Source organism: Topomyia yanbarensis, chromosome 2, assembly GCF_030247195.1.
Source record: "Topomyia yanbarensis strain Yona2022 chromosome 2, ASM3024719v1, whole genome shotgun sequence".
In the NCBI taxonomy this organism is placed as follows: domain Eukaryota; kingdom Metazoa; phylum Arthropoda; class Insecta; order Diptera; family Culicidae; genus Topomyia; species Topomyia yanbarensis.
In genome coordinates, this window is record NC_080671.1 from 401,022,424 (window position 1) to 401,047,352 (window position 24,929).

General features: G+C 38.5%; 1 protein-coding gene across 6 annotated transcripts in view; it reads right to left on the reverse strand.

Annotated features, from left to right (window-relative positions):
• Window positions 1-24,929, reverse strand: part of LOC131684933 (G-box-binding factor-like) — a 47,061-nt gene that overhangs the window by 16,368 nt on the left and 5,764 nt on the right. For 2 of the 6 annotated variants that reach the window (XM_058968215.1, XM_058968216.1), the window contains exons 2-4: window positions 1,339-1,771; window positions 933-1,184; window positions 323-872 (exon numbers count right to left, since the gene is read on the reverse strand). In XM_058968215.1, coding sequence (XP_058824198.1) covers window positions 323-872; window positions 933-1,184; window positions 1,339-1,585 — 1,049 coding nt within the window. In that variant the 5' untranslated portion in view covers window positions 1,586-1,771. Of the gene's footprint in view, window positions 1-322; window positions 873-932; window positions 1,185-1,338; window positions 1,957-24,929 lie in introns of all 6 variants that reach the window. The other 4 variants (XM_058968211.1, XM_058968212.1, XM_058968214.1 and 1 more) reach the window with 3 other exon arrangements.

The window sequence follows — 24,929 nt, forward strand, 5'->3', positions numbered from 1 at the left end:
CCGTTCGAATATAAATGCAGACGCATGGTGCTTTTTCTCGAAGATTGAATGGGAATTTTTAATCGCATAACAACAGATTTTCCCGTTCTTAACAATTATTATCAAAAGAGCTATAATTTCTAAATATGTTCCGGCAGTAGAAGAAAATTGTATGCTTATTGTTATTGAATGAAAGGCGTGAGTTGCTTTCATATTCCTTGTACATTCTAAATAAACTAAACTAAATCTGATAAATGAAAGAAACAGTTAAATCTCCCGGAGATGATTTTAGGTGGATGTCCGAATACGAAAAAAAAAGAAAACAAGTTTACACAACCCCTACCTCTGTTGCTGCTGTTGCAGTGACTGTTGCTGAGCAGGATGCATGTATTGAGTTAATTGTTGATGCTGATGTTGCTGCTGCTGTTGCTGATTGTAATACTGTTGTAGCGTTTGCTGATGAGCCTGTGCATATTGACTACTTTGCTGCTGTTGCTGCTGCTGCTGCATGTGAGCGTAATGAGCATGATATTGTTGTTGTTGCTGCTGCTGTTGCTGTTGTTGATGATGGATGCACTGATGGTGGTGCTGATATTGTTGCTGATGATATTGGTGCGTATACTGTGGCGAACTACCGTATTTGCCGTGATGTCCGGCCGTTTGACTAGTGCTGTTGCTTCCACTACTGCCAGGATGACACGGGATTCCGCTTGATGAGGCCGGACAGCTCTGTTGGTTGGAGTGATGGTTGCTGCCACTGCTGGTTCCACTGCTACTGCTGGTAGGGGGAGGAGGTGCACTGTAATGTGGTGGACATATGCCGATAGACAAGGGCATCACTAGCTGATTAGAATCACTGGTTTGAGATTTCGGCACGATCGTATTGTGAGAAACTGTAACGAAATAAAAATGGAATGAATAAAATCTGTGATGTGAATTTACCAACCACTTACCAGTGCTTCCGGTATAGTAACTGGAAGCTAGCAGTTTTCGCGTCCTCGGCTGTAGCCAACAGCAGAAGAAAAGTGTCGCTAGAATCACGATCAGTATCACAATGGTCCCGATCAGGATCGCCCAGATCAGCGTCGGTAAGCCCCAGATTGACTTCGCCGCGGTGGCCTCAATCGGATACATCCGGGCGGTTAGCGTCACCGATTGCTGGTAAAGACCATTGGAACTGTTGAACAGCAGCACGTCCTCTGGCCCTGTTGGAGATAAGTGGAAAATTGGCAATTAGTTGATTTAAAGTTTATTTGTATATTGACATTTGTCATTACAGAGTATTACAATTATCCAGAAAACTGTTGAAGAATAACTTTTCCAAAAACGTATGCCGTTTCATTTAGCAACCATCATTACCTGGCAGCACCACGAACTCTTCCGCGCCAGCCCCATCAACTGGCGAGGTTATGAGCGTAGGCGTTTGACTGGGGGAGGCGATGGCCACCGTTGAGGAGGTGACATTGAAGGCGTCAAACAGCACTTCCGTAGGCGGCAAGGATGCCGCTGCCGGCGCCGATGATAGGAAGGGGCTCACAGTGGAAGTGTGCAGTTTGTCGAACATGTTCAACGCATTGACGCTGGCTACGTAGCCAGACGATGTCATTGTACACCCGAGTGAGGACAGTGTAAAGCTTCCAATTTTATCCAGTTGCTACGTCACGTGCCAGATCGGCAACGGATTGGCGCCACACGCGTCTATAGACGCACAAACACACTCACTTGTTGCTAGCACGGAATGATTTATCCAATTTCTGCTTCACATTTTCACTCCATTTACTGCTGCATTTTCCTGGCGTTATTAGATTACTGGTGAAGCATGCTCGAAACACTGAATCGTTCTTTTTGCTGTATTCGTAATCGGTTTATTGTAATTATCCTACACGGTCATCCAAAAAAAATATTCGCTATTTGCTATCTCGTTGGATTCAAGTGTGCACTCGAATTAGCAATTTTCCCATTTTGGTATCACAATAACTGGCAAAAAACAAGAGCCCATGTATGAATGCAGTGAACGCAAATAGTGATTTCATTTTGGTTTTCCTATTTTGTCTATATGGCAGAAAGGGGTAAAATGCTCGAAAATGGTTTTGGAAAGTATTGGTTTTTTTATGATTAGTAAACAGGAAATAGTAGAATTATTAGTATTATGCGGCGAATGTTAGTTTACTTTAAGGAGCAGCATCTGCTCGTGTACAGTACAGTACCTGTACATACAAACTTCAGGCATGTTGGTCCGGTAGCTAGACTTGTCCGATATGCTTCAAATTTGGAGCAAGTACTGCTGGTGGAACTAGGAATCGACTCAGGCATGGGCCGATAGGGGTCATTTTTTTCCTGTGTACACAGGGAATTGGAATCTACCGTAATTAATCTAAAGGGTGTTACAATAAAAAATTAGGCAAGCAAGAATGTTTTTAAATCAAACTTTTTATTAAAAAAATTAAAGGGTTGTGTACAGGACACGACCGCGGTGACATTAAAAATATAGCTTTTTTATCTATCACACATATCGACACACGTTCTTGTTCACTCGCCTGTTTTCATATGTTACAATTTGCTATATACCCTCCCCATTAAAACATAATTTATTGAAGGTCTTTTAACGGTAATCTATTAATTAATCAAGTATCTCACTAGGTGATTGGCATTATTTGGCTGATCCATCTAGTAAAAATAGGCTGGTCTGGTGTGATGAGGAAACCCACGCCCGCCAACGGAAATATACAGATTCTCCATAAAATATGAAATTTCATTTTCCATTTAAATTTTCAATAATGTACTAATGAACTTAAGTAAACAATCTTAAGTGTAAGTATTTCTTGATCGATTAGTGGTGGAAAAATGAAATTATTTGATAAATTACATTGTTATGCAACTTTCGCACTACCAGTTAAAACGGGTTTTTATGCTATCTTGGTGACATTTTTCTTGTTGCTAATTATTAAAACGTGTTATAACTCTGTAGTGTAAACATTGTATTATTAAACCAATTCTGCAGCGTTTTATGTTATATAGGTGTTTTATGTGGTAATAGGACTGACATAATTATATCTTCAGTACAGCGGTTTGTTTCATAATTTAAAACAGATTTATTTTAAAATTTAAATTAGTATACCCAACCGTATTTGTTGTATACCTTAAAACGCAATTAGAACTGTGTTTTAAATACATAGGGTAGGACAGATGTTCTGACTGGTTAAACTGGGAAAACAATTTTAAGTCCAGTAACGCTTAAGACATGGCTTGAATTTGAATCGAAAAAGAACACCCGCTTCAACTGCTGCTGGGACGGTAAGTTCTGTTTTAAAATTTTCCGTTGTGTGCAGTACGAAACAAAAGTGTTTGAAATTAGAAAACAAAAAGTTCTGCTGGGAATGTGATTGTTTCCGATGCAATTACACTCAGATTTTTCACGCAGGGGATACAGGCCGCGTAAATGAAAACCGCGTAAATTTAAAAAAAAAACGCGTTAATGAAAACCGCGTAAATTTCAAAATCCGCGTAAAAAACCTGAGTGTACTCTCCTATATAAAATATTACGCTGCTGAACAGTGCAATAACTACAGAAGCACGTTGTCAGATGCCTTACTGATAAAAAACATATAACCGAAATATGAAACATGAAAACCAATTGGCTCTTTACACTACGCAGCTACAAAGCGCCGTAAACATGGATTAACAAGTTACAACGCACACGCATGCATAAAAATAAATATATTTTTTTCAAACGCAACACTCTTAAGCAGCACACACCGTATTGAATTAAATCCAAACCACCCCGCCCACCCACTTTGCAAATCATTCTGTGACACCATGCTGGTACCCGACAAATCCGCACACGGCCACCGCTACCGAACAGGGTTGCCAAAAATACAGAATAATCTGTATTTATACAGATTTTTCAGCCAGTTTCAGACCAAGAATCTGTATGTGCAGATATGCAGATTTTTGCGTGTATGTACAGATATACAGATTTTTTAGAAGTGATGTTACAAAACCTATTTTAGAAATATATTTTTTAGTTTCAGTAATACTTCCTCTGTGTCTCTCTCAGCTTAGCCCTCTATATTTGGCTGTGCACGCCGATGAAATCGACTTAAAAATGACTTTTACTGTGAGCTGTGTTTACAAACATTGCTTCACAGTTTAATGGCAGTATTGGTAAACACGGCTCACAGTAAAAGTCATTATTTATGTCGACTTCGTCTGCGTGCACAGCCTAATTAAAATATATTTTCACTTTTGCGAGTGGTCGCTCATTCTGAAAGGTAAAGGTTTGTAATGCACTCTGGTTAGCACCCAGCAAACGCCTGGCTGAAGTCTACTTCCAGAAACGTTAATTGTAATGCTCTGTGACTTTGTGAATTCTCAATTTTTTGTCCGAAAATTAGACAGCTACATTGGTCGACTTAGGCTGTGAACCATTTGGTGAAATTTTTAACTTTTAGTTAAAATCTGACACTTCAAAAGTTATTTGCAAAATAACCTTACTCTGGAGCATGGTTAAAATTGACAGAGCAATAGTTAAATTTGACAGCTCGATGGTTAAAATTTTTCCCATGATGCAGAATGAAAAGGTGGAAACATTTTCTGTACCTAATTGAGGTTGTCAATATTTTTTAATACAAAATTAAGGGATAAAGATGGAAGGGATAAAGATGGACACGATAACGTGTTGTGTAAAGATTTGTTTGGGTTATTTCATGATGTGAATGTTTACTTTTCGAGGCTATGACTGTCATACTTAATGTAATAAGAAAAAAAAACTAATTTTAAAATATCGACAAATGTTCACACCTCTACCAACTTGTGGTCAATTCTAAATAACTATCCATATGTCAACTTTTGAAATGGTTCGCTCTCTCAAGGACTCAACTGATTCGATACAGATATCGACACAGATTTTTCAAAGAGTAAATACAGATGAAAAGATTTTTTAGGACAAAAATACAGATTTAATTTTGGCAACCCTGCTACCGAAAATGCATAGCGTCTACCGCTTATTGTAGTGCCCAGACGCTGCAGTCATGATCTTACCCGTTCGACATAAGAACAAAAACTGATTCAAACGGGTACGCGTCACCTCTATTTATAAACTAACCGTATATGGTCTAGTCACTTAGGTGCGAGCAGGGTTGCCAAAATTAAATCTGTATTTTTGTCCTAAAAAATCTTTTCATCTGTATTTACTCTTCGAAAATTCTGTGTCGATATCTGTATCGAATCAGTTGAGTCGTTTAACCTTTTGCTGGATTATCTATCGATTAATTCTTGTGGTTTAAATCAGTCAAGCAAGGACCTGTTTACATTTTCATAAAAAAAACACTACAAGTCGTTCTGATATTGAACTTGAGCTTGTGCGATCACCCCTGGCTGCTACTCCGTTATCGATCTTGACTAGCTGAAGTTGAACAGAGAATAAGTAGATAGTTATGCTTGGGAGTAGCTAAACATCTTTCAATGTGCAACTCCTGGTAATCCTAAAGTGTTTATTGTTCAATACCGGCGCCGGCCAGGCCCGACCGTAGATCGCGGAAGGAAAGGGAAGGAATGGTTAGTCCGATACTTGCTTTTGTTAGAGGCCGTATATACTACTGCGCACTCCTCAAGTATCATAGGAGGAGGATGTTTTTGTTAGTAAGTGTATAGAAGTTGGATCTACTTCTTCCTTAACGACGCTAAAGAGGTGACTTCACTATCTGGACTAGATATCGATCCACCAAACTCAAAGACCGGGGACCAACGGCTTTACTTCCCTTCCGAAGGAAGACGTGACCATAGATTTTTTCACCTCAGAAAAATCTCAACGACCTCGGCTGGAATTGAACCCAGGCAACTGGAATGATTGGCGGTAACGCTTACCACTCAACCACCGGCGCCGTCTACAAGTCGTTCTGATATTTTACATCCAGAAACTTGAACTTTATCGATGTGCACAGTGGAAAAATAATTTTCTTCTTCATTTAATGACTTTTGTTGATATATAATATTTTAAACATTTAGTCGACCAATGTAGCTGTCGAATTTTCGGAAAAAAATTAAAAATTAACAAAGTCACAGAGCATTACAATTCACGTTTCTGGAAGTAGACTTCAGCCAGGCGTTTGCTGGGTGCTAACCTGAGTGTATTGCAAACCTTTACCTTTCAGAGTGAGAGACCGATCTCAAAAGTGAAAGTATATTTTTAAAAAGAGAGCTAAGCTGAGAGAGACAGAGAGGAAGTATTACTGAAACTTAAAAAATATTTCTAAAAATAGTTTTTGTAACATCATTTCTCAAAAATCTGTATATCTGTACATACACGGAAAAATCTGTATATCTGTACACACAGATTCTTGGTCTGAAAATGGCTGAAAAATCTGTATAAATACAGATTATTCTGTATTTTTGGTAACCCTGGGTGCGAGTGTGTGCAAATGCCAACGTTACCGAAAATCGATAGCGCTTATTGCATCGCCCGGAGACGACGTTGCTCGTGTGGGATAAGAGCAACAACTGATTTAAACGGACTTTTTTTTTTTTTACTTAATTTCATTTGTATTTGATTCAGTTTTGTTTAACAAAATTGTATACATTTTAAGTGGTTTGGCCGTATGGCCCTGCATCTTAATTCTACTTTCTACCTATTTTCGTTTTATTTATCTTGTTCTCTTTGTTTTCCTAACCTATGTTTTTGTAATGTTCAAACATTTGTTTAGTTTAAATCAATTATTAAAATATGCTACCTACTTAAGACTAATACTACAACTACTCTAAACCTATCACTCTCAAATTTGAGATGGTCCTATCTGTTGAGGATGAGCACCTCTCTCCAAATCGTATGCAGTAGTCGGTGAATTTTTGTTCCAGAGTATCCAGGGAGGCTCTCTCATGCACCTCACTAGTTCTCGTCCAAGGGGGCAAATTTAGGATCATCTTTAAGATCTTATTTTGAATGCGCTGAAGCTTCAGTTTGTGTGTCCAGGCACAGTTCTGCCATACAGGGACCGCGTATTCCATGGCAGGGTAGATGATTTGTTTATAGACAGCCATCTGATTCTCCAGGCTCAGTTTAGATGTTCTACATATCAGTGGGTACAAAGACCGGATGAGTATGTGGCATTTGATGATAATTTTGTTAACATGAGACCTGAAAATCAGATGTCTGTCTAAAGTGAGTCCTAGATAGACGACTTCGTCGGACCATTCGATGAGGGCATCGCCAAATCGAATTCTGCACTCATTAGACGGAACAAGTCTAGGCGATCTCGAATGTGGGAACAGTATGACCTGGGTTTTCTCCGCATTGATTACAATTTTCCAGCTCGTGAAATATTCAGTCAGAGCATCCAGACCCATCTGCAATTTGTTCTTCAGAGCGCTGATGATACGACCCTTATACATGATTGCTGTGTCATCAGCGAACTGTGACAGGACGCCACCTCCCGGGAGAGGTGGGATGTCAGAAGTGAAAATATTATACAGAATGGGCCCAAGAATACTTCCTTGGGGCACACCTGCAGTGATGGAAATTTTATCATTTTGCAGAGCCACCTGGAACGCTCTATCTGAAAGATACTTTTTGATAATCTTGATAAGATACATTGGGAAATTGTATCGATGCAGCTTAAACACCAGGCCATCATGCCACACATTGTCGAACGCTTTCTCGATATCTAGAATTGCCATTGCTGTCGTTTGAGAAACTGTCTTGTTCCGCTGGATGATGTTGCTAACTCTGGTTAGTTGATGGATGGTGGATCTTCCTTTACGGAACCCAAACTGTTCTTCAAGGAAGACACCATTCTCATTGGCAAAGGACAGAACGCGGCTTTGTATTGACTTCTCGAACAGCTTGGAGAGGGAGGAGAGCAAGCTGATGGGCCGATAGCTTTTGGGAATAGAAGGATCTTTCCCCGGTTTAAGTACAGGGATAACTTTAGCTATCTTCCACGCCGAAGGGAAGTAGCAAAGCTCCCAGCACCGGTTAAATATTTTTGCTAAGAAGCCAAATGAGCTGATGCTCAAATGCTTTAGCTCGATGTTAAAAATGTTATCAAAACCGGGGGCCTTCATATTTTTGGATGTTCTGACAAAAGCCATCAGCTCATCCGCAGTGACTCTCGATTCCTCAGGAATCAAACTGTCCGATCGATCAATCTCGATCATGCCCTCAGTAACGGTCCTTTCGTGTGGACTATCTATGCTTTGTCCTAAGTTGTGTGAGCACTCAAACTGCCGCGCCAGCGCATTCGCCTTTTCGGTTGATGTTAGTAGACGTTATACCATCTTCGGCACCCCCAGACGGAACCAGTGGAGGTATGGGTTTTGGTTTCTGCTTAAGAACCTTAGTCAGAGACCAAAACGGTTTTGAGTGAGGTGGAATTTGCATAAGTTTTTGCTGGAATTCCCTATTTCGGATGTCCTGGATCCTTCCCCGGATTACTCTGGTTAAGTTATTGGATGAAATTTTCTTTTCCCGGAGACCTGTTCTCTGGAACTGTCTCCGGTAGATGTTTCTTAGTCTAATAAGATGTTTTGTGATGCTGTCGATTTGGAAAGAGTTACTCACCCGATTTTGTACAGGAATGGCCCTATCTCGAGCTAACCCTATCGCTGCTTGAACGGATTCAATCGCTTGGTCGATATCATCCGTCGTATCCAGTTGGAGGTCGATATCGATGTTCTGGTCGGAGATGTTCTGAAACTCAGCCCAGTTGGCCCGATGGTAATTAAGTCGATGTTGTAGAGGCCGATGTTCTGGCACGGATGTTACTTCGATGATGACTGGGAGATGGTCGGATGACAAGTCTGTGATGGTTGTTGGTGGTGATAGGTGATCGTTGATGTTGGTGATAAAAATATCCAGCATTGATCCAACTCCGTTGCGTGAGTAGAAGGTTGGTGAGTCTGGAGAAAGGATGTTGTAGTGTCCTTCTAGGAGGTCATCGCCGAGAATGACACCGTTGCGATTCTTCCTGCTGTTTCCCCACGACTCATGCTTAGCGTTCAGATCACCGCCGATGATATATTTGGAGCGTCGTCGAGTGAGTCTAACGATGTCATTTTTTAGGGCCCTTGCCGAACCATCTCGTTCATTTACCTGCCTAGGGCAATAGGCCGCAATGAACATGATACCGCCTATGCTTGTTTCTACTTCGATTCCTACAGCTTCGATGACGGCCAGGTGAAAATCAGGTAGCATTTTGAATTTAAGTCTTCGACGAACAGCGACCGCTACGCCACCTTTGGCGGCCCCAATTCGATCCAGTCTGACGACGGTGTGATCAGGCAGGCTGAAGTTGATGTCCGGTTTTAGATGCGTCTCCGTCAATAAGGCGATATCGATGTCTTGTGTTTGCAGAAAGTCAGCGACTTCTGCTCGTTTGGCTGCCACAGAAGCGGCATTGAAATTAACCAGTCGCAGTGAGAAGGCTACGGTGTTGGTAGTAGAATCGCATCATTACTGCGACCTATTCGTTGTTTGTGCGACACGCCCTTGTTTGCCTGTCCAGTTCGGAGAAGAGAAATGCTAGTTGCTCCATTGTGTACGGAGTATCCTCAGGAGCTGCTTTTACTGCCTGCGCGTACGTGCGGAATCCGGGGGGTGGCGCGTTGGTTCCGCCTCGAGCTGTAACTAGTGTACTGCTACTGTTGGATGGTAGTGGAAGGGGAGCAAGGACCGTAGGGCTCCTTCGTGTTGGACCCAGTTCCGGGAAATATCCGTCCTTTATAATGTTCGTATCGTTCTTCGGCTTCGGTTGATTTCGCTGGGCCACTTGCTTCCGAATGTTGATGAATTGCGCACGTTTGGGGCAGCTCCGGCTGGTTGACAAATGTTGCTCGCCGCAATTTAGACAGGCGACTTTTGTTTCGGTCTCGATACATTCGGACGACACGTGATTTTCACCACATTTAGAGCAGCGGCTCTTCATGTGGCAATGTTTTGAACCATGCCCGAAGCTCAGGCAGTTGCCGCACTGTGTCACATCGCGGTGTACAGGCTTGTACCGCTCCCATTGGATGATGATATTCTCGAGCGCTCTGATGTTTTTCAGCTCTTTCAAGTTAGTCGATCCCTTCGGAAGGTGCACTAAGTACAGTTGATCACGGTACTTTATGGTCTGATTGTGCCGTCGCATCTTAAAAATCTGCACTGGATTTAGTTTCTTTGCCTTCAAAGCAGCCTCCAGCTCCGTGATTTCAATGTCCGGTAGCCCTCGCAGCACCACTTTAAATGGCTTTTGCGACGCTATATCGTGTGTGAAGTACTCCGTCTTAGTCACTTCCAGGTATTCTGACACCGTCTTGTAATCAGCCTCCGACGGAACGATGACTTTTACACCATCTGTGCACAGTCGAATCTCGGCTCGTAAGCCTTTCGTTATCAAACCATTCAGGTGTTGAATTAGTAAATCTGCGGCACCTTTCACGTAAAAGGGAGGGAAATGTTGCTTCTTTTCTACCTCTTCGACAGGAAGACCAGCGTACGGGTTGTTGTTTAATAATTTCTTGATGGTCCCGGCTCCATCCACACCGTCGTCGGGAAGGCGACGCTTTCCGCTAATCGATGGCTTGTTTTTTCCCATATCAGGGATTTGCTGGTTTCCACACAGCAACGCGACCGAAATACTTCTACGACAAACTCGAGCGAAAAAATAACTGTACTTGTCAGCGCGAGAGACAAACACCGAATGATGTGGGTGGTGATTTAAACGGACATGCGTTGCTTCTATTTATGACTTTTCGTGTTTCATTGAGCAACTAAGCTGCCCTCTTTTGACGGCTGTGTCTGAGAAATCTGCCTCACGAATGGTATTTTTCCCTTTTTTTGTGAACTTTTTAATTTTACCAATTTCCAAAAATCTACTTTTATTGGGGAGATATTAAATTATTACCAATATTTAAGTTAGGTGTTTCTGAATCGGTTAGTGTATGAATGATTAAAATCCATCTAGTAATATCGGAGTTATAAGCGTGCAAACCTTACATAGTTTCGTTACATGGGAGATAGTTTAGATTTTAGAATGACACCTAGCCCCAGATAGTGGAGTAAGACATTTTTAATGTCAAAAATCGAACCATTTTTCTATTGAAAGTTTATTTACACAGAATAAAGAAAAATATTCTCTCGCGTTTGACTTTTGATCAAGTTTTGCACAGGTCTCCTCCTCCTCTCACTTTCCTCGCCACAGAACGTCAGTTTGCCTTGAACTGACAACTGTTTTTCGCACCTTCTTGAGGTTCCACTTAACGATAGCTCAATATTGTTATATTGGGCGGAGCTCTAGTGTATTTAGAGGGTTCATGTGCTTGGGCACATCCTGGACGTTGTTCGCGGAATATCACTCTTTGGCAGAGCTGCCATTTATACAGATTTATCTGTATTATACAGATTTTTAAGCGCAGATACAGACCTGATACAGAATACAGATTTAATACAGATTTTCAATACACAATACAGATTTATTGAGATATCTGGCGTTTAAAATACGCACACTGAAAACTCGCATTTTGGTACTACTGCCCGCCCCTTAAGCCCAGAAGCAGTTTGTTTTCCTCCCAATTCGCTGTGTTAACGATTTGTTTTCCTCCGAATTCAAACGTCAAAACAACACAATACCAACGCAGCTGGATAAGTCTATACAGGTTTTTTGAAATTTCAATTGACAGCGTTATTGGTAGACCCTTTCTGTAGCCGTTTTTATTAAGAATAGCCGGGAAAGATACAAATTTCTTTAAAGTATTTAAATCCCTTTTTTAATGCTTAAATTTATAGTAGATAATACTCCAAACTTTTGAATGCAGATCAATTATCAAAATTATTTTTCTACATTGAATACAGACAAATACAGATTTTTCATAACGAGGATACAGATTTTCAACAAAATCATCTGGTCAGAGTTAAAAATAATCGAAGCTTTTTTTTGACGGCTGAAAATGAACCTGTTATGACTCGCGGTGAACAGAAAAAATATTCATTCAACTATCCATCTTATTCATTCAGTTGATTATCGTACAATATATTCATTACACTAATTATCTAGGAAAATGTTTTCAAATGCCGATAAAGCATATGAAACAACAAACATCATCGCTTACATTGTGCCAGGGTCTACTTTGATGTATTTGAGTCGTTGCTGCACGGTCGCTTCGTATAATAATCGGAGCCGAATGAAAACCTGCATAGATGAATGAGCGGTTTGTTCGTTCGACGTTTTCAACTGCGTCATTGAATATTGAAAATGAATGCGGCTGAATATGATCAATTTTCATTCAATGAATTTGAATATTTTTAACTCTGCATCTGGTAGCTCTGCTCTTTGGGAGCGTTTTTTTCCGTAATGACAAGATGCCAAATTTGGCCGAAACATAACGGAGCAATTGTCTTGATTGAGGAAAGGAAATTGACAACACTCCTGCAAATCAATTTCCTGGTAGATGGTCTCGATTGCGATGCAAATGTTGTTCTTCAAGTCACAGGAACAGATGGCCTGCCAGACGAGATATTTATTTGCGAGCTTGCTATAATAAAAAATCTGCAACTTTTTCTCTTCCAGCCGACGTATAATTTCACTTCCCCAACTAATCGCAAAAAAATAAAACAAAAACAGAAGCACCAACCATTCTCGCTGTGGAAGATAGGTCGAATATTACTCTCCACAGCTATCTGTCAAGGAAAGTTAATCAAATAGGACAACGGTAATCTATTTGTGGGGAGAAATATAGTGATCCATTCTCACAATGCTAAAGATGATTCGAACTAAGGAGCAATTAGGGATCGTTGTAGGAACAGTCAATGCTAAAACTGAGAAAGCTAGATTATTGTTGGGCTCGGAAGGAAAGTACTACACTGAAACCTCCATTTACGAACTCTTTTTTTACGTAATACAGGTAAACTTCGATATAACGTACATCTCGGTTTAAAAATTGTACGTTATATCGAAGCATGCAAAATGTTCAAAGAATTGTTGTTCGTGGTACTTTATTTTGTAGAATTTTGATAACGCGTAACTAATTTTGAAAATCTTACCTACCTAGCAGTGCGAAACAACTTTTCTAATAAGAAAATTATAGTAGATCCATAAAAAGATGCCATTATCATGTTTTTGCTTATATGAATTAAATTTATTGAAAATATTTTTTTATTTTTATTTTAGAGGTTTTAACCTTAGGGTCATTCGCCTCTTTGTTGGGTTAGAGAAATCTCTTTAGAAAAATCACTAACACTATGTGCGGGGTTGGGAATGGAACCTAGGTGAGCGTAAAAGGCAATCGAGTTACCAACTACGCTATCTCTACCTCCGAAAATATTCTCTATTCCGACTCCTTTCCTAATTATTAAATCATTAATTATTGTTTTGTCTGGGCTTGTAAAGTGATTTTAATATTCCCACCGTCTGCGCCTCGTACAATAAAAGCAATTTATGAACTTTAATCATTAGAATAGAGTATAAAGATCCACTTGTATCCACGATTCAAAAATTTCTGAAGATATATTTCAGTCCGCTAACCGATTTCCTAAATACCCCAAACCGGTCGTGAAGCGTGCAGTTATCCGTGTAACTACAAATATGACCTCTCATTCTTCTTGTGGCATAGCATGCCGTAGAACTTAAACTCATTCGGCCCAGAGAATCAGATTCCGCAGTTCCGAAACCAACCAACAATGGTCACACAAATATTATCAATTTTAGTTTTCAGTTAGAACTTAGGGGAGACCGGGGCTAGTTGGCTGTGTTTTCAGTTTTCATTTTTTACCGCTTTGATGTACCTAGATTTTGCAAAATAGAACACGTGGTATGGAAGGGCAGACTGTTGGCAACATCTCTGAATTTCATTAAAATGTTTGATACATTGTCTCCATTTTTAGAGACAAAAATATGTGACGCGGAAAAACCGCCAACTTACCCCAGCCCCGGGGTAAGTTGGCGATATGTATAGATACACCATAAAATAAGCAATCAAATGCTTCATGGGTCCTTTTGGAACATGCTGAATGTCTTTTCAAGAAAACTGTATATTAATCGACATTTGCTATTATATTTCAGTCTCAATATCCCGGAATATTGACATTGACGCGTACTCCATAGCAAATCTTCAGAGCAAGCAATAGCAAATTTTCGAAATTCTTCAGGTGACTAGCCGAAGTAAATGTTTCCTGCATTGACAAGATACACAAGAAAAAGATTTTCTTACTTTGGAGTGAATTCCAGAAATAAAAATTTTTGCATCGTAAATAGTACCGCTAACTTGCCCCGCGAGCAGCACCGCCATCACCCTAAATAACACAGCGTTTAAAATTTAGGAAATTTACTAGGTATGCTCGAAAACACAATATCGCCCAGAACTTCCACAATACAAAATGTTTTGCAACCAAAACACATTGGATAATGGGTTTCACATAACTTGAGGTACATAACGAGAGGCAGTGCTATATGTCTAATAGAAACGGAGAAAAAGGGATTCCGCCAACTTACCCCAACCGCCAACTAGCCTCGGGCTCCCCTACTGATATTGGGTTATTTATTGAGATAAATGGTTGGTTTTAATAAATCACGATCATACGCAAATGAAACTAAAAAAAATCGCTCTCGTAACCTTCAATGAAGTGGCCAATTCCTAACATGCTCATTAGAAGCCCAATTAGTACGTTTTAAGATTGTGTATAACATACTGAATTCTTAAAATAAGGAATACATGCGTAATTGAAGATAAATTTGGACCTGAAAAATAAATTAAAAAATATGTACGTTATATCGAGGAAAAATGTACGTTATATCGAATGACGCTATAACGAGGGTACGTTATATCGAGGGTACTTTGTATCGAAGATTACCTGTATTTTCGGAATGGGGTTGACGAGTGCATGACGGAAATCGATGTCTTGAGACATTTTGGAATCCAAGATGGTGATTTCCGGTTTAGATAAATTCTCTATAACCGCAACAATATGGGTATTTTAGGAATGGGGTTGACGAGTGTATGACGGAAATCGATGTCTTGAGCTATTTTGGAATCCAAGATGGCGACTTCCGGTTTAGATAAATACTCTATAAGCTCAACAATATGGGTATTTTCGGAATGGGGTTGACGAGTGCATGACGAAAATCGATGTCTTGAGCCATTTTGGAATCCAAGATGGCGACTTCCGGTTTAGATAAATTCTCTATAACGACAACAATATGGGTATTTTCGGAATGGGGTTGACGAGTATACGACGGAAATCGATGTCTTGAGCCATTTTGGAATCCAAGATGGCGACTTCCAGTTTAGATAAATTCTCTATAAGCTCAACAATATGGGTACTTTCGGAATGGGGTTGACGAGTGCATGACGAAAATCGATGTCTTGAGCCATTTTGGAATCCAAAATGGCGATTTCCGTTTTAGATAAATTTACTATAACCTCAACAATATGGGTATTTTCGGAATGGGGTTGACGAGTGCATGACGGAAAACGATGTATTGAACTATTTTGGAATCCAATTCTCTATAATCTCAACAATATGTGTATTTTCTGGATAGGGTTGACGAGTGCATGACAGAAATAGAACCCATATTGTTCGTTATCAAGAATAATGTCCATCCGGCAATCGTCATATCGAACTTGGAAAAGTTTCCAATTGTCCATTTTCAATATCTACTTGGCCAGCCCGTTACAAAAATACCCATATTGTTAGGGTTATCGAGAATCTCGAAAAGGTTCCAATTGTTTATTTTCAGTGTCTACTTATCAAGCCCGTTCCAAAAATACCCATATTGTTAGGGTTATCGAGAATATTGCTCAACCGGAAGTCCCCATCTTGGATTTCAAAACGGTTCCAATTGTCCATTTTCAACATCTACTTGTCAAGCCCGTTCCAAAAATACCCATATTGTTAGGGCTATCGAGAATATTGGTTAACCGGAAGTCGCCAACTTGGATTTCAAAACGGTCCCAATTGTTCATTTTCAGCATCTACTTGTCAAGCCCGTTCCAAAAATACCCATATTGTTAGGGTTATCGAGAATATTTCTCAACCGGAAGTCGCCAACTTGGATTTCAAAACGGTCCCAATTGTCCATTTTCAGCATCTACTTTTTAAGCCCGTTCCAAAAATACCCATATTGTTAGGGTTATCGAGAATATTGCTCAACCGGAAGTCGCCATCTTGAATTTCAAAACGGTTCCAATTGTCCATTTTCAGCATCTACTTATCAAGCGCGTTCCAAAAATACACATATTGTTATGGTTATCGAGAATATTGCTCAACCGGAAGTCGCCATCTTGGATTTTAAAACGGTGCCAATTGTCCATTTTCAGCATCTACTTGTTAAGCCAGTTCCAAAAATACCCATATTGTTAGGGTTATCGAGAATATTGCTTAACCGGAAGTCGCCATCTTGGATTTCAAAACGGTTCCAATTGTCCATTTTCAGCATCTACTTGTCAAGTCCGTTCCAAAAATACCCATATTGCCAGGGTTATCGAGAATATTGCTCAACCAACGAATATTAATAAGAATGTGAAGCAAACTTTTTTTACGAACTAAATCCCAAATAACGAACACTTTTTTTACGAACTAATTCAATTTACGAACCCCCGGTTTGGTTCGTAAATGGAGGTTTCAGTGTACCTGCTTTCCGTTCAGCAGGAGTAACAGATAAATTCACTATTAAAAATCAGTATCAAAAAAGTTTGAATAATCCGTTGCCCGGGTTGGAGAAATCGAAGTGAAACCCACAGTCTCGGAGGCTGCTTCCAAAAACCAGAGACTCTGGGATAAATCGGGAGAGATGGCAACCCTATTTGAATTACATGTTAGTTATTTTTGTGCCGCTATTTTTTCACCTTTGTAATTCTATTGCTTCTCCTTCTCCTTTCCTTGAGAAGATACGGCAGGACAGAAATCCCCAACTACATACGGGACTAATTTATTCTGATTCCTGATATGTTTGATTGAATCGTAGGCGGTCATGAAATCCACTAGTTCGGTAAATGTACCCTCGAAATTTATACAAGGTAAACATCTAATCTATCGTTGGTCGTTCTTCTCAAAAGTCGTTTTGGTATTTGCTGAGAAGAAATTCAACCAACAGACGCCATCTGTTAAGCAGTACACCGGAGATCCCACAGGCAGTATTAAGGATACTTATACTTCGACACTTATTTAACTCGAGATCATAGCTTTTTTGTAGATCCAACTAATCCTAGAGTATTACTTCTACTACCAAAACTATACCGATCCCGCCGTGGATTGTTTTGTACAGCCGATGAATGTTTTTTTTCTCGGCGGGTCTTAGCACATCATATCAGTCCCTGTTCTAACGTGTAACCGGTGCAAACATATGGCTTTTACCCTGTTGTTTTCGTCTGTCGCCTTCTGGTTCTGAACATTGAACCAACAATGACATTGATTTCTACGTATCGTACCCATATACTTCGATAGATATTATATCACAGAGAATAGACATAAAAGCTAGAACAAATTTTACGAAAAACCTGTGGAAACATTTAAATGAAAATACGTTGAAAATCACCATCGCATGCGTGAATCCTCGTTGTACCCAAGTTTGCACGCAAGACCCGTATAGCGTTTGCTAGTAGATCGCAGCGCCGGCTAGTGGTAAGTTGCTATTGCTTATTGCTTTGAAAGTTGGATTTTTGATGCACTTCGCTATCACACTTTTTTCACGGTTGCCAAATGAAATGATATGAAATCGACAAAAAATTAACTTTTTCCATCAAATTTATTGTAAAAACCGGAATACTGGCAGCCATGCTAACCTTCCAGCTACTAAAAGTAAGAAGAAGTTTGTTTTTGACACTTTTCTATGTCAATAATTTGTTGGGTCGAAGGAATTGCACTTTTGATCACACTTTTGATTCATCACACTTTCATACTGTGCAGTTCGATTTGGTGGGAACTGTGCAATACTTGCTGGTGGAATTTCAAAAGAAAAATTTTATTTCTTACACACATTGAAAACATTACTTGTATGTCAGTTCTCAGTGGTTAAACTGACTGCCTTATGCGCATTAGACTGCTCTGAAAAAAACGAAATTTTGTAAAATCGAGGTTCGGCTACAATATCTGGCCCAACTTACTTGCACAGTGGCCCCATTAACAGATGAATGTTACATTTGGGAGAAATGGAATCCATGACAAAGGAAACATGCAGAAACTACCAGTTTTTGTGATGAGAATGTAAGCAGACCGACCACGTAAATAATAATAGTAAACCAAACTGTCAGAAGGAACTAGAATGTTGGTCATAGACACCGTCGCTGACAAAAGTTTTACAATTCTTTTACAGGAATTGGAAAAACCTTGTACGCAGCCCACCTGGGTTCGATTACCAACCCAGCATTTAGGGTTAGATCATCAAATTGTCATCAATCAAAATGTGGTTATGTATGCTTAACAATTAATTAACTTATAATATTTTAAAGATGAGGGCAAGAAACATTTTAATTCTCAACTATGGAGCAAATTCGTACCCAAAAACTGTCGGTAAATCAGGCAGTTCACTTCATACCACTACGCTCCACTCGACTGAACGGAAAAGGAACAGCGAATTGGTGTAGGTAGAGAACGTGACTATGTAGGTATGTACCTAGTACTTCTATTATATTTTTTTGCTACCACGCGCGCTGTTGTGGATGCCATCCTCAGCTAACAGGTTGTTGTCACTTTAAGCTGAAAACGGAAACGATAGACGGCACGACACTCGATCGATGACCAAATTCGATACACAATTCAGTCAAATTGTATGGCTTCGCACATTCTGCTTTCAATGTCAATCTAGTCACGGCACAATGATATGGTGGATTTTGCGAGTTAAATTTTGGTATGTAAAGCGATTCAATTCTAGTTTAGTAATCACTCTGAAAAATGAAATGAATAATTAACATGCTACCTAAAAATTGCCTTCTATGCGGGGTCTATTCCATAGTTCAAATTGGACCAGGACTTGTGTTCTACGATATACAGATAGCAGCCATTTTCACAGACATATTGTTATTTCGTCCTTCCGTGAAAGTCGTTCTTCGAAAACTATGATCGACCGAAAGGACACATCACAACAAGCGCTTGTATGGGGCGCAAAAGGCTACTCTCGAATACAAAACAATGCAATTGCCATGGGGATAGCTCTCCGGTAGTCCGGATGGCGACAATAGCGAGAATTAATGAACTGGTAAACTGATGCCACTGGCTTGTACTATTTGTTATCGTTTGCTTCAAACCAGATTAGCAGTGTGTACACACTGCCATGTGTTGACCGTTGGGGTTATTAAACGTAGAACTTCACTCTTTTAGTACAGTAAAACAGAGAGAGTTTAATTCTGCGACCGAGTCCTATGATGATAGAACAACCCTTCCCAAATAGTTTGACGTTGTCTAGTAGGTAGTAAGCCCCCCATAATGCGATACTATGATGCAGATGCGACATACTCTACAAGCCCACACTGCACTTCTGATGGCAAAACTTGTTCTGAAAAGAACCCTTCCTTAATATCCCAAGTACAGTAAGATTCCGTTTTTGGCACGTTCCGTTTTTTGCATGCTCCATTTTTGGCAACAAAAAAGTTCCGTGTTTGGCAACAAATGGGTTCCGGTTTTGGCAACATTAATTTTGTTCATAGTAAATCTTTTGAAAAATGCTCAATAATCATTTTGTTGTAATAATAAATATCGCTTTTGACTTTATTTCCAACCATAGGAGTCATATTCACTATATTTTATGGAGGCGGGCATAGCGAATAAAGTTAAATTTGTTGATTTTTTCTATTATTTCATTCCATTTCACATATTTTTATATAATTAATGTTCTTGTGACATTTTTGATGTCACAAATTGAAAATAAAAGCTTTTAAGGTAAGGTTCCATTTAGGGCACGGTTCCAGTTTTGGCAACTGAAAAAAAAATTGTTGCCAAAAACGGAATCCTACTGTAGTGCTTTTCTGTCTGTCTCATACGTTGTCCCTAGTATTCCATGGTTGTTTGTGTGCAATATAAATTTGGAACGTCTATTACATTGTCATTACACTTGGCACTTACTTTCTTGGTACAGACGTTAACCTGGGAGACTTTTCGAAGTAGAAATTATCCTCTTGCTAATATTTTTTTCGAAAAACTTCGTTCTAAGATTTTTTCGTTACGGAAAAACACAATTTGTTACCCATCCGAAAGAAAGGATATATAGAATTTCGATTTTTTCTAGTTTTTGTACTTTAAAAACCAAGTCCATATTTTATCAGCTTACAGCTAACCTCATTTGAAATATAAATATTTCGGTAGACTTTTCAGGCTACATAAGCGATTTACAAAGGTTACGAGTGATCGAATTTACTTCATTACGGTATATAAGTAAGAAAATCAATATTGGAGTTTGCGAAATGTTTTAAAACAGGGAAACGCTTTTTTATCAGCAATTTAAGTCAATTCAGAAACTCGAACCATCAGAACTAGTGACTGGTGGTTTGACCAACAAGAAAATAAGGTGCCGTTCGTACCATAGGCAGGAAGGTTTCCACCCATAAGGTCAATTCCTGTTACCGTTCTAAACACCTAAAAGAGTTTGCAAATTTTGTTAAATATTTGCTCAATACTCCAGATATGTCAGTAATAGAAATGTGAAATATCCGTCGCCAAATCTCAATCTTTATGCATTTTAATGACATTTGGAATCAAAACTACGAATTTGATCTATGAAATTTCATGTGCTCCTCCTTTTCGAAACTTTTCAGTTCTGGCTTGTATATGTATATGTATGTAGTTCATATGTCGTCGCTGTTGTGCTATCTTATGACAAGCGCCATTTGGCACATTTCGAGAAAAACGATTTCTAAAGTTTGAGATTGAATATCTTGTAACTTACTAGTGGTACAAACAACTGAAATAAGACAATTGATGCTTCTATCTATTCTGTATTAATCTCTCGAATATTACGAAGATCGGTTGACTACGTTGCGAATTTATACTAAAAATGTAAACAAAACTCGCACTCGCTTCAGTTTCCTTCTATGCAGGGCGATGGCATGTGTATATAATTCATATGTGACAATGTGGAAAAACAATTCAGTTCATTATTCATAGATATAAAACGGGATTTTCTAGGTAACTGAACTCATCAACCCGTAACTCCGGAATCAGAAGTAAGATCGGAATAAAATTCAATAGTAGTTTTATGGGGGCATAATACCTATCCTATAAGGTATTTGGGAGGCCCCCACCGGTCCTAGAACAAAAGCTGAACTAAAGTTAAAACTTTTTCGCATCGATTGAAATAAGATGGTTTCATGTAATTCATATTTGATATTAAAACGTATTGAACATATACATTTACTGTTCATTAGAGTGCACAATGTTTTTGTCAAAATCGTGCGATCTATTAATTATGTCTAAATTGTTAAATTTTGGTCAATGACGTCTTCAGAGAAATTTGTGGAGATTATAAGCCCTTTCATATGATGCTGTTATTTTAATGATTTTTCTCCATAAAAGTGAGATATATTTACCAACTTTATTATTATTGCTGATTGTTTGTGGATGATCCCTTTAAAGCCGATTAATATAACTTTCTAAATATCATTCTAACATGTTCGGTATATTCTGCAAAAAATGTTCTGTAAAAAGGTTTGGATTATCCAAATGGACAATCTTCTACATTAAAAAAATGGCTTATCTCATGTTTTCAAAGTAATTTGGCAATTTTTGAAAAATAAAGTGTTTCAAATGATGTTTGGTTGTTAACGTGAAAACGACCGAGTCTACGTCAATAGTGTTTTCGGACTACTCATCAAAAATAGCAAGATTTTTCAATTGCTGTGATGATTTTAGTGATTAATCCTCGTATACGTGAGGTTGTTCAAGTTTATTTTTTTTTTGGTAGAAGAAATAAACTAATGTCTGGAAAAGTTGTGAAGATTACTTTCACGGATATCTTTGCTGAATACACGAAGTCTCTTCTTTAAATGCTTAAGGAATTATAGCTCGTTATATTTGGTGACACCCAAAACAATTTTTTTTAATATTTTCTCAATTATAATTCCTATTGGTTTCATATATTCGATGAAGTTATTTTAATCATCAAAATACACAATATATTAACGCATATTTTTTCTTATTTCGAGTATTTTTTGAAAAACAATAGTTTTTTTAAATCATCTATAACTCTACTGGAGACAACGAAAGACAAGTAGTATTGATGTAGCATTTCCAATTGCAACTAAAGCTGGCTGCCCGTTTTTGCCCGTCCACAAGTTATTTTAAAACTTTTGCTATTTTTTCCAAAAAATGTCCAATAACTTCTAAGTTACAAGAGATGGACCTATGATACCTTCTGGAAAGATATGTATCTTGATAAGACAAACAACTTTGTAAACATGCTGAAGCTTTATCTACGATATTTACGAAGTTATGTTGAAAAAAGTTTTTAAAGGTCAATAACAAACAAGGGTCAATAACTTCGATTGTACTATAAATAGAGATTTTTGGCATTCAGCAAAGATCAGAGTTAAAAATATTCAAATTCATTGAATGAAAATTGATCATATTCAGCCGCATTCATTTTCAATATTCAGTGACGCAGCTGAAAACGTCAAACGAACAAACCGCCTATTCATCCATGCACATTTTCATTCGTCTACGATTATTATACGAAGCAATCGTGCAGCAACGAATCAAACGCATCAAAGTAGGCTCTGGCACAATGAAAGCGATGATGATTGTTGTTTCATATGCTTTACCGGCATTTGAAAACATTTTCCTTGATAATTAGTGAAATGAATATATTGTACGATATTCAACTGAAGGAATAACATGGATATTTGAATGAATATTTTTTCTATTCACCGCGAGTCGCATCAGGTTCATTTTCAGCCGTCAAAAAAAAGCTTCGATTATTTGTAACTCTGGCAAAGATGTTCACAAAAACAAGTTCTTTAACATTTCAGAAGACTTCATCTTATTTTTCAAACTTTGAAAAAAATTGTACCGAATATCTCACTTCAATGGGAATTAATCATAATAACTATATATCATCAAAATGAAGGTCTTGGATCATCATAAAACATCCCAGAAGACATTGCTGCTATACGCTTTACCGTTTTCGCACGGTGTTGGTGAACAAAAAACCACTGTGGTATGGTTTAAAATTCTTCGAACCCAGGTCAACTGTTAGTGGGTAATGTTAGGTTACATTGGTCAAGGCGGGAAAATTAGCGGTGGCAATATTTATAATATAAATGTGAGTATATAAGCAGGATATCATACGATAGAAGAAAAGTATTTTTTTTTCTTTTTTCCTTTTTTTATTTCGACTATGTTAGTCACATTTTCTTTTTTACGTTTTAACGACTTTACCGTGACAACCGACTGTCGGACACGTCTATCGATACCAGGACACATGTTAGTGAACTCGGGTATTCGTAGTTATACTGCCTAAGCTCGACCCTCATTAACAGAAGACAAAGATTAAGCCCGTACGATATTAAGCCTGTTCTAATGACCCTGCCACTTCTAGTTTTCCGATCTGTTTACTTCACATCCTTGCTCTCGCTTGAGTACTATGACTCTAATTTTCATAACTTTCCCTACCCAGTAATCTCTAGCTAATTGAATGTCGTTAAAATGTAAAGAAGAAAAGTAATGGTTGTTCATTCTGAGGCACTGACCATCAGCAACCATTCTTATCCCCTTCTCTCTCTTTCTCTCTCTCTCTCTCTCTCTCTCTCCCTCTCTCTCTTCAAGTTCATAATAACTGTCACGATTCATACCTATTTTTCTATCCATTTCTAACTCGTGTCCTCTAAGACGCACTGGGGTAAACAGCAGTTAGCCTTATTAGTTATCCGGCACTGTCTATAAATTATGAGTAGGTAGATTGTTACTATTTAAAATGTACCATTTAGTTCATTTTCTACATCTTCCTAAGCCGGTCATCATAAACGAATATAGAAAACATCTATTGTTCCTTATGGATTTTTAGCTTTGAAGCTATGAGAGAGCTTCCAAAAACAAAACAAACGAACAACGGTCAAAATCAACAAGAAATACTTCTTTGTATAGTTTGTCAGAATTATGAGTATTAAAATGTGTGATATTTTACTTATTCATCTAAAGTAGCAACGTTCCCCCATACATTAACGACGTTTGTCAACTATAGTCTCGACTTTAACAAATTCAGATTGAACATGTGAAAGCCGCAATATTAAAAATAATCAAAACATAGGAAATTTCATTGTTTTTTTGTGAAAGCCACCTTAAACTCATCACGGAACACAAAGATTTTTTTTCTAGTCAATACAACATTCACGGACGGTAAACCCGCCCTTCCTTCAGCATTCCCCCTTGGCTAAAGCACTCTTCATCCTCAAACAACGTCATGTAACTATGAAGGCTAGATTACCACATGTTAATTTTGTCAGGTTACTGCTAGTAAATGAAACGCCATGCAATATCTTTTGTTTCTAGCCTACAAATGTCCTGATATCTTTCCAATAGCCATTACAAGGTTTTCTCTGTGATATGCTCCTTTATCATTTAAATCTCTAGTAACACTATCTTAGGGTGTCCGGAATTTGGCCTTTTTAAAATCCTGCGCATATTAGAGTCGCTTGCAAACAAACTTTCAAATCAACTAAGATCATATTGCGTGCAACCCAGACCAATAATATCTAAAGTTCCTTAGTTAATTTAAGCACACCTAGAAAAAATCGTGTAAATTAACGTCTTCTTACCGTGACATATACGAGCATCAAAAATTGATCCTCAACTTAGTTTTACGTTTGAATTTAATTTTACATGACGTTGAATTTCGTAAATCACGTAATTTTACTCCACATATAGCGTTTGTGCTGAATGGCTGTAACTGTAATTTTTTGTCATTGCGCGTGTAAAGTATATGTTTCATGTAAAATTAAACGGAACACAGCTATGTTTCGTCATCTCGTGAATTACGGTTTGTTAAATTGTCATGATC